The 12,387-nt window shown below is 36.6% G+C and overlaps 1 protein-coding gene across 2 annotated transcripts in view; it reads left to right on the top strand.

Moving 5' to 3' along the window:
* furina (furin (paired basic amino acid cleaving enzyme) a) overlaps positions 1–12,387 on the top strand; it is a 76,635-nt gene that overhangs the window by 51,490 nt on the left and 12,758 nt on the right. For both annotated transcript variants that reach the window (XM_056758097.1, XM_056758089.1), the window contains exons 7-8: positions 3,940–4,028; positions 11,618–11,790. In XM_056758097.1, coding sequence (XP_056614075.1) covers positions 3,940–4,028; positions 11,618–11,790 — 262 coding nt within the window. The remainder of the gene's footprint in view (positions 1–3,939; positions 4,029–11,617; positions 11,791–12,387) is intronic.

Here is a 12,387-nt window from a genome sequence, read left to right as displayed (position 1 = left end):
TGAGCCGATATATCGGTGCATCTCCATTTGTAACGATACGCTCGGCTAGCAATTTGTTAGGATGCTTGATACTAGGTTCATGAATAAGTATCATAATATTTTAACCAAAGAAATGTTAATAAATACAAATTTATACAAACTTAACTTAATAAAAAAACTACTTAAATACCAAATTTATCTCTGAACCAAGTTAAATTAAGTGTATTTTGTTTAAGACCTTTTTATTGAACCTTTTTATAATGAAATGCATTTAATAAGAAAGATATTTGGAAGAATGTTAGCAATTTTCAGTTTTGGGACATCGTTCTCTAACATAGTAGAATTGTTTCTGTGTTTTATGTTCTGTTGAACACAATCTTGGATATTTTGAAGAATTTTTGAAAGCAAACAAGTCTGGGGAACCTTTACAACAGTAGGAAAAATTTAAATGGTAGTCAGTCAATGATGTCCCAGAACTGAAAATTGCTAATATTCTTCCAAATATCTATCTTTGTGTACATTAGAATAAATTAATTATTTACAGGTTTTCAACAACTTCAGGGTGAAGAAATTATAACAGAATTTTAATTGTTGGGTGAACTATCCCTTTAATTTTAAACTGCCAAACTTCCGTAGTTTCAAAAAAGAATGACATCTTTAAATTAAACAAGATGATTGCTGTCGGTTTTATTGTTACAATTGTGTATTACATAGAAATGCTTGTGTACTCAAACATTTATCGCCTACTTTATAACTTGTGTGAAATGTCTCATAACCTGCGGATCGAGTCATTACAACTGGTCCTACATGTAAATGTTTAGAAACCCTCTTGTACCTGTCAAGACTTGCTTTGCTTCTATCAGACACCTCAAAAGTGGCATATCTCACTCACAAAAACCGAAACCTGCATGCATTCAGCTTCAAAGTGAAACTTACACATAGGGGACATAGTGGATATTAACTCGGTGTACAACCAAACTACATCCTCATCCAATCATGATATCTGTGTTTGACGTGAATGCTGCCAGTCATGTAGTGTTGCAACGTTTGATTTTTAACACCGAGACACATTTTAAGAGAGTGTCTTACTACACAACACTTTATATTTATTCCATGCAGACCATTTATGTATGAAAAAACACTTAGTCACTTCTTGACTTGTGAATCCAAAAAATGAATAGACCATGATGAAAATTTGGACTGCTTCAGGTTTTACACACAAGACATGTCGATATGAGACACATATGAGATATTGATTCTTATTTTAGTCTGAAATGATTGCAAACAAGAAAGCCACATTATATTTTTTCGCCAAATTGTGGGTGGTATTACTGCTCGGTGGGGTGTGAAGAATAAACAAATATTGGCAATGCGGTACGTCTGAAGACTGTCTCGCATCCAAATCATTCAAATATATTGTCGCGTCTGGACAGGTTTTTATTAGACACAGTGCCGCTCTTCCAGGTCTCGTCTCCAATGATGCCGATTCACCAGCGTTTATCTCCATTATATAGCGTGATGTTTCGAGACTAGAGATCTCAGCGTGAGTCATGGTGTGAAGCATTTGCCGTGTGACCTCGCGAAGTGTGAACCTTTTTGAGGATGCACATCTGTTGTGTGGATGGTGCATCTACTGGCAAAACTGGATTTTATTGAAATGAGAATAAACCCCTTGGGTGACACAGCAGGATACAGAGAGTCCAAAAATCGATTTTAATAGTGATCGAAAAGGATTTCAGTGGATATTCTCCGGGAAGTGCTGAATGCAGTGTCTTCTTTTCAAACTTGTTTTTTAAAGGGATAGTTCATACAAAAATGAAAATTCTGATATCATGTATTTACCCTCATGTTGTTCATACCTGTATCAGTGGAACACAAAAGATTTTTCGAGAAATGTCACAGTGGTTTTAATGGAAGTCAATGGGGGTCAATGTTGTTTGGTTACTAACGTTCTTATAATTTCATATTTTGTGTTCTACAAAAGAAATGAACTCATACGCATCCTTGTACCCTCCTGTTGTTCTATACGCCACAACATAAGTTGTACTAAAACAGTCGCCCTCTTGGTAATATCAGTCCCATGACTGTACTTTTTGTAGAAGTGAGTCTGTCTGCGACATTAGCCTTTGTGATCTCCAGGTATGGATAGCTAGAAAGGGCTCTCTAGGGATTTAACTTATCTGTCCACTTTTCTTTCTTGCCCTCTTGACTTTAACATGCCTTGTTTGTTTGCACATTGCAGTACTCTATGTGCAGCTATAAATCTGTCTATAATTTGGACTATGTCTGGTTTCAATAATACGATATATATAGATGCACATATACAAAATTTCCGACATCAATATCCGCTTATTCCGTTTGTAATTGGTCGATACCAATTCTGAAGATTAAATGAATATTTCTGTACTTTCTGAATGTTATTATTAATTCATTTGATTATTAATATTGACCTTCAAAGTGGTGATGTTTCTTACAGCCGATACCGATTATTGGATGATGAATTGATTAATCTCTACTTCTATAAATATTATGGTAATAAACGTGTGGTATTATCGTACACACTTCAAAATATCACAAATATTTAGAAGTACCTGTTTTTGTGGTCGAATGTACATTTCCTTCTTTTTCCATCTACCTCTCAAATACACAACACAGACTCTGTACTGTGTATAATAACTACATATAAAGCATAATAAGTTTAATTATTTTCAATTTTGCATAACTCGTAATCTTTTTCGAAGATATTTACAATAAAACATTTTATATTTGAGATTTTAAATTTATGCATTTTATGATTATTGTTCTTTATAGTCTTTTGCATTTGAAAAAAGTATCTAATTTAGTTTGTTTACATTTTATTTATATATTTATTTATTGATGCTGAAATAGACAAGGTTTTTATAGTCAGGCTTAAGAACAGAAGTTTTTCAGAATCTTTTTGTACTGACATTTTGTGTTGCGGCAATTCAGTATTCTGCGATAATTACCAGTAATTATCGTGTTTGCATACATATATTTTCTTTATGGTCAATGTTCCTTATTATTTTCACCTTTAATAGTGAATACATGATACATATCAAATAATCTGTACTAAAATAAAAACACTTTCATTAGAGATGCATGGTTTAAATTCTTACACCTTTTTCTGGTGATAAAACTGAAGAGAGAACTTGGTCTTCGCTGAATTTATAATTACATGCATGAAGCGAGTGGCATTTGCACATTGTCTCGCACTGTAATCTTCGTCCCAGAGGCAGCGCTTATCACTTCCTCACCTGCTGTCATATTCAACAGATAACTGCCTGTTACACACATTCACAAGAGCTCTGAATGAGCTTTTGTTACCTGCTTGAAATGAGGCCCATGTATTCCATCCCACGGCGATTAGTGAAGCTGTGACGTGTATCACTGAGGGTGCAAAGAATACCTGCGTCAAGTTCAAGTTTAGGAGAAATCACACCTCTTAGAGAAATCATAGGTTGACCTTGGTCCGCTTTTGATGCCCCAAGGACAAGCGCTTATCTGGCATTTCAATGCTTCGTTTTAGCTGAAAGGGAGCGAGAAACTAATCCAAATGAACGTGATTTTCAAACCAGGCCAATTATAGCAAATGAGACATTAGGTGTGAAGTATTTAAAGCAGAAAGTCAAGTTCTTCTGAGAGGGTAATGCGAATGACCTTGAGTCCTACTTTTATAAACATTACAGAGTTCATGAAAAATTTACTTTTTTCCTTCGTCTTTGAAAACTTTAGAGAAATATTCTACACATGATATTTGCTTAGTTGCGTTTTTCATGTGTCGTCCTTGTAACAGTATTTGTATTAAAAAACGTTTTTATCTGGAATATTACTTCAAAATGGAAATTCACAAACAACATCTGTATGAATTCTTGGAATGGTAGATAGGTGCAGAATAATAGGAATTCAAACTTGTTCTCTCTGTCTGTTTGGTTTTTCAAGACATGGGACACGCTGTGCCGGCGAGGTCGCCGCTGTTGCCAACAATGACATCTGTGGCGTCGGGGTGGCATACAATGCCAAGATCGGAGGTGAGTTGGAATATTTAACTCCGACACATTTTCCATGTTTCAACACGTATAGTCTTATCTATCACCACACGGCTCCTCCATTCCAAAATTTGAATTGCAAAATATCTCAATGAAATGTCAGATTATCTTCCCGTTCGGGTTCATAGTGGCTTTATGAAACCCAAGGCTCTATGGTTACTTAGTTTTTTAGGACTTGTATAACGTTATTATACTCAGCCTACTATCCACCACAGTACACAGACAAACTGAAACACACAGGGAATCATTAAAATATATTAAATATACAAATCCCTAATAACACTTGATTTGAGGTTTAAAAACGATGAATTCAAATTGCACATAAATCTTGTGTAAACTTTGTGTTTTGCCTTGGTTTCTCCAGCTCTCAAACTGATACAAAAGAGGGAGATCAGACGCAGCACTTTAATAAATCGTTTCTTTAGTAACTCGTTGGGAATATTTATTATAGAGTGGGCGGTCTGTCCATTGGCTACTCCGCTTTTCGACTCCAGTTCTCACAGTATGTGGTTCCAAAACTGTCATTTGGGGAAGCAACTTGGCTGTTGTGGTGCATTTCACTTAAAAACTATTTATTCATTAGACTAAAAATGTCACTTGTTCATTGGTTTACGCGTTTTTGTGCTTGGACACTGGATACACAAGCAAGCGCTGGAGTCGCGGCTCTCTGTATTCCCCAAAATATAACTAAAGTGTAAGCAACGAGACCTGGTGAGAAAGTGGGGTATACTTCTATGCACCTTAACAATACACACCTTCCGCAAACATTTGTCAATTTCTTCCAAAGATTGGTGGGGACATGTTACGCCTATGCAACCAAACATTTATTTATTAGCACCAAAAGTAAGATTGTATAACTAAAGAAAGCTGTCAAACTATTGCTCATAGAAACACCACACATTATCCTGCGTCCAACAAGTGTCCGTTATGCAAGACACACACCCCTCCAAATGACACCTGATGAAACACACCTGCACAGACTAAGGACATCACCTGTGTGTAGAGCCCTGAAACCCGTCTCTCGGTTCTCTACCAATGGCACATTGGAAGAGTTACTACATTACATTAGTTTTGGCTTCATGACCGGTTAATTATCATCTGCTCCAGCACCCCGGGCCCCTTAGAGCCAAAGATTTGGACTCTATCATATGTAATCCATTTAATTGGCGGATGTGCTTTTATCCTATTCAACGCATTTTTTTTAATCATGATTCTCTACTCTGCTGGCTGTGCTCTAGGAGGCAGATGAGTTTCATTATAGATGTAGCTTTTGTCTGCGGTGGTTTTGTAGCCAAGCTGAAACGCAGCTCTTTAGATGGAATTAAATTTATAGATTTATAAATGCGATGTGAAGCTTTTTCTTAAAGGGACTGGTCTTTTGCTTACCTTCATGTTGTTTCAAACCCGCATGACTTTCTTTCATTGAACAAAAAGAGATATGTGAATGTGCACGTGTGAATGAGATACAGGATCTGCAGTAGATTAAAAGATTACATGGATAGCATTTTGTTTTATCGTCAGCATTGTGCATTACGCAATAGTCGTAGGACGTTTGGAGAAACTTGCATTTAATATTCATTATTCTTAAAAATATAAATATACTTGTATCTATATTAACATAGATTGGTTGATTTTTCATCTATTTTTGAAGTCAGTTTTGCTTTGTGCGATGGCAGCCAGTAGAAGCATTTTTGAGCAAGTTTATTAAAAGGGTAATGTGATTTTTGAATGTTACATGCATCCAGCCTTTATGTATTCTCTCTAATGTAAAATGTATAATAGCAGTTGTTATAAGAGCATTATTATTTCCTGGAATGGAATTTTGAACAAACCCCAACTTTAAATTGTAAGCGTTTGCATGAAACGCATTTTGCGCAGTTTGTTCTCTTTTCACTACATAGCACTATGCTAGAAAAAAAAAAACAGAACACTTGCAACCATATATCGATGCCAATACACGGCGTTCAGAGTCATTTTGCATTACCATGTTCTGCTCGCATTAAAGCTTTGCTCTTCGATGGATAATGCATCTAGGAGATGTACATGTCCCTATTGTAAAGTAGCTGTTTTTGAAATAACGTAATCTGGCACTGAAGCCAATGTGCTTTTTAAACTGCAGTCGAGACCAGCAAACCCCATAATCCATCAAAGCACACTGTCCATAACTTTTGTCTCTGAAAGTGTCAACGGATTGCAATACAAAGTTTTTATGTATTCACTTGGTAAATAATTTTTTATAAAAAAATACAGATTGCAGCTTTAGGAGATGGAGTTAAATAATAGAGTTCTCTAAAGCATTCATTATAGTGATGATCCGAAATGAAAATTCTGGGCCGAAACCTTTAAGGATAATTCAGGATACACCGAATCCAAAATGATTTAAACTTTTTAAAATTGTTTTTATATAATCGTATTAATTGCACACACTAAAACCACAAAAATGGAAGAGAATTTAAAAATACTAAATATATTATTCTTCCTTGGTCATTGCAACACATCATCTTTACATTTTATTTCTAGAATTATTATATGTATAACAGTATTCAAGTTATGGTCAGACGGGGCTGCCCCCTTTGTCAACTATACGTTATTTGACTAGAAGACACTTATTCAAACACATTTTATTAGTCAATGTGTCTGCATATCCTTTTTTAAAGTGTACACGCACCACGTTGGTTGCTTTACATAGCCGTTAGCTCTAACACAATGCTATTATGAGTATGTTTAAATGTGTATTTGTACAATGGTTTAAGAGTAACACGGTGGCTAAAAATGAGGAATATGCGATCCTGTTTGCCAGATCTGTTGAGCACATGCGCTGCATACCTCCGCCATCTGTGCGCTTCTAGTCGCATCGACTTCATTGTGTGCGGGACACAAAGCACAGATTTTTGGCAATGCAGACAAACTTGGGTTCCTGCTTAATTCATTAACTCTTCCCCGCCAGCCTTTTCAAAAAGGTTTTTTAACATTTTCACTAAATTTTGATTGCTAACAGTACATTTTCTGTAATCAATTTATGGACAAACAATATATCAAATGAAAGAACAGAGTCTCAGCTTTCAAACAAAAAACTGTATTCTTCTATCTTCATGTCCTTTTTTTATCACCCCTTTGATGTATTTTTTTAAGAAACCTACCCACATCTCTTTGATTAAACAGCGGAGATAATTATAATAATTTTTTGGTCAAAGACTCCACCCAGATTACAATCAGAACAATAATTAAAAACAGATAAAACGTATATGTTCAAGGTTCAGAGCTTCTGTACTTCTTCCAAAGGTGTGTAATAGCGCCACCTGCTGTATAACAGTACAAACACCAATTGCTGTAATAACTCGTCTTTGGCAGGGAACAAGATAACTTGTCAATGGCGGGGAAAGAGTTAAGTTTCAGTATTCACCTTAATAAAGCCATATTATGTAACAAAAACAATCAATAAATGATCACAGGACAAAGTGTGAGCAGTTTGCATTTATGTTCGTGGCTTCTGCATTTCTTTACATAATATGCTTTATTATACTGTGTATACAGAACATTTAGTGTTTTGAAATGTCGCAGGAAATAAAGTTTGGCCTTATTATTGGGAAAAGTGTTCTCCCTGAAACCGGTGTGCCCATCTTTACGAAGAAGGGCATCACTGCAGAGACGCAGGAAATGAAGGAAAACCTGAGGCGAGTTAAGTTAATGGTCTATATTATTGTAGTGTTTAGTTACTGCTTTATATTTTATTTAGTTGTTAATACAATGTATTGAATATATTTATTTATTCCTATTTTTATTGACCTCAGACTTGTCTTTCGGTTTTAAAACCATCTCATTTACATTTATATTTAGTCATTTAGCAGACGCTTTCATCCAAAGCGACTTACAAGTTGAGTAAACAATAGAAGAAATTGGGTCAAACATTATGACAACAAAAAGCATAAGAGCAATAAAAACATGTCCCACAAACCCTAATACGGTGTACAGAGCCAAGTTTAGTTTATCTAAGATTAAATGAGCTTTCTTTTTTTATATATCTTTTTTAGAAAAGATTTAGAAATCAGAAATTATCGGTCAGGTCTCCTTGATTATTTCCACTGGTTTGTTTTCTTTTAAGTGCTTCAATTTGCTGTATTTTGATTTATTCGTTTATTTACAATTTATTTTATATTCCATGTTTAAAATATTGCTACGGTTGAATCTTGTTTTTGAAGAAAATACACTATACAAAATACACTATACATTATAGGCTCTATTTTACAAACATGAAGCTTAAACCATCATCTGATGTCCCCGTTCCACATGTATATTGAACTATTTGAATTAATATCATAATCGTGCAAATAGTCGACTAATGGCCTAAATGAACAACTACAAGTCGACTACAGAAATCTCTAGTCGAGGACAGCCGTAAGTCAAACCCAGTAGCTCTTGCTAATGCAATACTTTAAAGCGTACGTAACATGACATCATGAAAATGACGTTTCATGCAGTCTGTTATATTGCCGTGTTTGAAAGTAAGCTGTCTGCCAAGTTGTAAGTCCGAAGGTGAATAAATAACGAAGTTATTTGCTTGTAAAAATGAGAGTCGACTCTGAATCCCACAAACGAGCCGTGGATGCATATCTACGTCACTATACATAAACGTGTTGCTGAGACTGCCGGGAAAACTTATGTCTCCTCCCCCAAACACTGTCGCTCGTTCGTGATGCATGTGTATCATGTCTAGAAGCTGTGTTCTACGGTGTGACACAGTCGGTCTTATTTCAACTACCAAAGGAAGAACGTCTGAGGGGAAAATGGTTAAAATTCATTTTTCCAATGATACCAAAGGAGTATAACCCCAGGGTTGTACCTGTAAGTGTGACTTTTGATATTTGTCTGAACTTCAAGAAATATTTTCGTACCTTATGTCTGTGTTTAGATATATCGCTAACATTAGCATCTAGCGTTATTTCTGGTGTGTTACAGTTTGTTTATCTTGCTATTTACTCGGCTGATTTAATTGTTCAATCCATGAATTCACAAAGTATTTGTTTCAAGAACTAAGACGAGTACTATCTGTATTGTAATAACATCTGAAGATACGAACACACACTGTATGCTGTGTCAACTAGTCCATGTATAATACTGTTACAAGAGAATTGTAAATGTCCTTTTTCTTACTGGGATCTGCAGAAGGATGAATTAATTCTCTAAATACTTTAAACGTTAATGAACTTAATAGAATGTTTTATGAAATAATTTTGTTGTGGACGCAACAAACGATAGAAAATATTTTTCATAACATAAATTGATTCATAATAATGTGTAAACAACCTGTTGCACTTCCTGGCAGCAAATATATTCATCCTCGCTTTGCAGTTTGACGCATTTGCCGCACGTGCACCTATATAGATATATTTGGGTGAAACTTCAATAATTTTTCATAAAGTCGACTTTTTGAAATGCTCTATGTACCATGACAACGCACAATTAGACGAAATAATAGTATTACAAACGTATTTTAAGAAAAATAATAATTTATTTAATTGATAAGCAAAACACAACATGCAAGTTGTCACACTGAGAGTTTTTATGATAAGACTTGTCACTTGACACTGACTATCATCCTTCTCCAGTCGTGGTAGAGTTTGTGGAGGATTAGCGTCTTCTTCCTCGTCAGACTCGGGCTCAAACTGGTACGGTAAAATCGCCGCCATCTCTATCTACACACATATATATATATAAAGAGATCCAAACACATGTAAACCGTAATCCTGTAATGATGGTAGGCGTTCACTTTGCAAACAATGATGAACGCGTTTGACCAATCACAACAGACTACACCATCTGACCAATCACATGACACAAGGTTACCGGGTAGGAGGGGCCTAGACGGGTGAATGGCGGAACGAATCGTTTGAGAGTCAGTCAAGAAGTAGGGTACGAATAACTGCATATAATTACGAGATTAAAGTGTTCATTGTATGTAGATAAACTTGTTGTTGGACACTCCATTACCCAAAGTAGGGCCTAAAAAAAACATATGTTACCTACTCTTTAATAGATGGTGCAGTCGCGTATCACACTGAGCTTGCGTGTCATTTTCTGTCTGCTGGTTTTGAGCTTTTCTTGTTATATTTATTACTTTTAGGCTTTCTTATGGAGGGCTTATGTGATCGCCCTTTGATAACATCTAGAGTGGGTCGCAGATCAAAGTGAGCGCGTTCAGTGAAGAGTGAGGCAGCGGTGAAAGATATTTCTGCCTATTTTTTTCATTCAGGCAAAACCGGTAATGCCATTTTCGGAAGCCGAAATTTCGGTGCATCACCAGTTTTTAACATTTCTGGAGGCCAAAGCATTCTGTTCCGTGCTGCTGCACCCATCCAGCTGATTTTGACTAATAGGTCAGGTGACCAGTCGATTTTTGCTATAGGAAAGCTTAATGTGGAGATATCAGCAGGCTAGCAGAGATGGCAGGCACACTGCTAATTACTCTGCCAGAACTCTTTAAATGAGAATATTGGACTCTGATAGCAGGAGGGGATTGAAAAGTTATTTATATTTACTCCACAACAGTGCATCCGCATATATCTTATGCCTTTCTCATTTCCTGCGAAGCAATCATAGCCAACTTTGTCTTTGTAAATGTCCTAAACACCCCTTCAAGACAATGACGATTTAGGACACGGCCGGTGATGTCTTTGTTGTGCTCTGCAGCGTTTGGTTTCTTTGCAGGACTGTCTGCAACAAACCCCTCATATTGCTTTGGAAACCTAAACGTTTTGTTTATTTGTGTTAACCCGCATAAGGGCAACCTGGAGTAATTTCGCCCCCTTGTGTATCGAACGGGCGGTTCGCGTTGTTTTGTAGATGCTTCACTGTGACTTCTCTTCGCTCCTTAAAACTAAAGAGCTTTGTATGAAAGGAGAGCGTGTACCGCGAGTGCCCGCAGCCAGGATTACTTTCAGATAGGAGATCACAATAACTCAACACTTTTGACATTTTGGACCAAACGCTTGGCTCATTCCCAAACCTCCTGTTCGGTTTAGGGTTCCCTTTTGTGCAGGGAGGTGGAAGAAGATAAGATGGGCTGCTCTGTTGTTTAGACGCTGTAAAGGGAGCGTTTGAAAGGGAAGAATGCAGATGCTTGTCAGCTTTGAATAAACTCCAAAATCAAGTGCACCCTCACTTGGGACGATATATCGTGCAATTCTTATGCTCAGTTTCTTAGTGAATTACTGTTCAATGCTGCCACATGCGAAAGCCAGAGGGTGCTATCATGGCAAAACTCCAAATACGCAGAAGAAGAACGAGTTACATATGTAGTTCCAAGAAATGCCAATGGTCATATTCTATCCGTTTTCCAAACCCTTTCAGGTATTTTCATGATAATAAAGTATATTTGTAATGATGATGCTTGACGAGTGTTGCTTTTTTTAAATGCACTTTATAAAAGACCAATATCGTAGTGAATTTAGATTGAGCAGTACTTCCTACTGACCGAAGAGCGGTAGTTCACAAAACATTTATTTTTGTTTCTCACAATGTACCAATATATAAAACAATTCTGAAAATAATTTTCTTTCCAATTTGTCCTGCAGGGGTGCGAATGTTGGATGGTGAGGTCACAGACGTGGTGGAAGCTCAGTCCCTCAGTCTCAACCCACAGCACATCGACGTCTACAGCGCCAGCTGGGGACCCGAAGATGACGGCAAAACGGTGGATGGACCCGCGAAAATGGCCAAGGAAGCTTTTCTGCGCGGCGTGACAGAGGTGTGACCGCTGTTATACCTGAACGGGTTACCTACGTGCTATTTTAGATAAATACTTCATCCCAAAATACTGTGATTTTGTTAATTTCAATCATCCAGTTTTTTTATATAAGAGTGCAAAGAAGGTCCTGTTTCCATCTTCGTCATTAATTATACTGCTTCTTGTCATCATCTTCATCAGTTGTCCTGTGAATAAACCCTAATTGATATTCTTGCGACTGAAGCAGTCCAGTTTGGATCCGAGTCAGAGTATCCGGCCTCTTAACCTTTAACAGCATTTAAAACAGATTGAGCTGATTCTTTGTTTTTGCTTTGAAACCATTGATGGTGGTAAAGTGATACTTGCTCTGTTTTGATTTTGGCACTATTCATTTCCAACCATCTTGGATCTTAACTGAATTTGTATTAGACATGCGTTACTTTCGTGTTAGTAGAAACATTCAGGCAATGCATGAATTAATTCTTTGATAGGCAGGTCATTAATTGGGATTTTGAATATACACCTTTAGCACCCACTATGAAGTTATAATTGGTTAACAGATTCTTATTTCAGCTTTTTGTCACATGACAAAGTATTTTTTCTAGGGCTGTTGAGATG

This window comes from Triplophysa dalaica, chromosome 1 (assembly GCF_015846415.1).
Source record: "Triplophysa dalaica isolate WHDGS20190420 chromosome 1, ASM1584641v1, whole genome shotgun sequence".
NCBI classification, from domain to species: Eukaryota; Metazoa; Chordata; class Actinopteri; order Cypriniformes; family Nemacheilidae; genus Triplophysa; species Triplophysa dalaica.
This window is presented reverse-complemented; position numbering and strand designations above follow the sequence as displayed.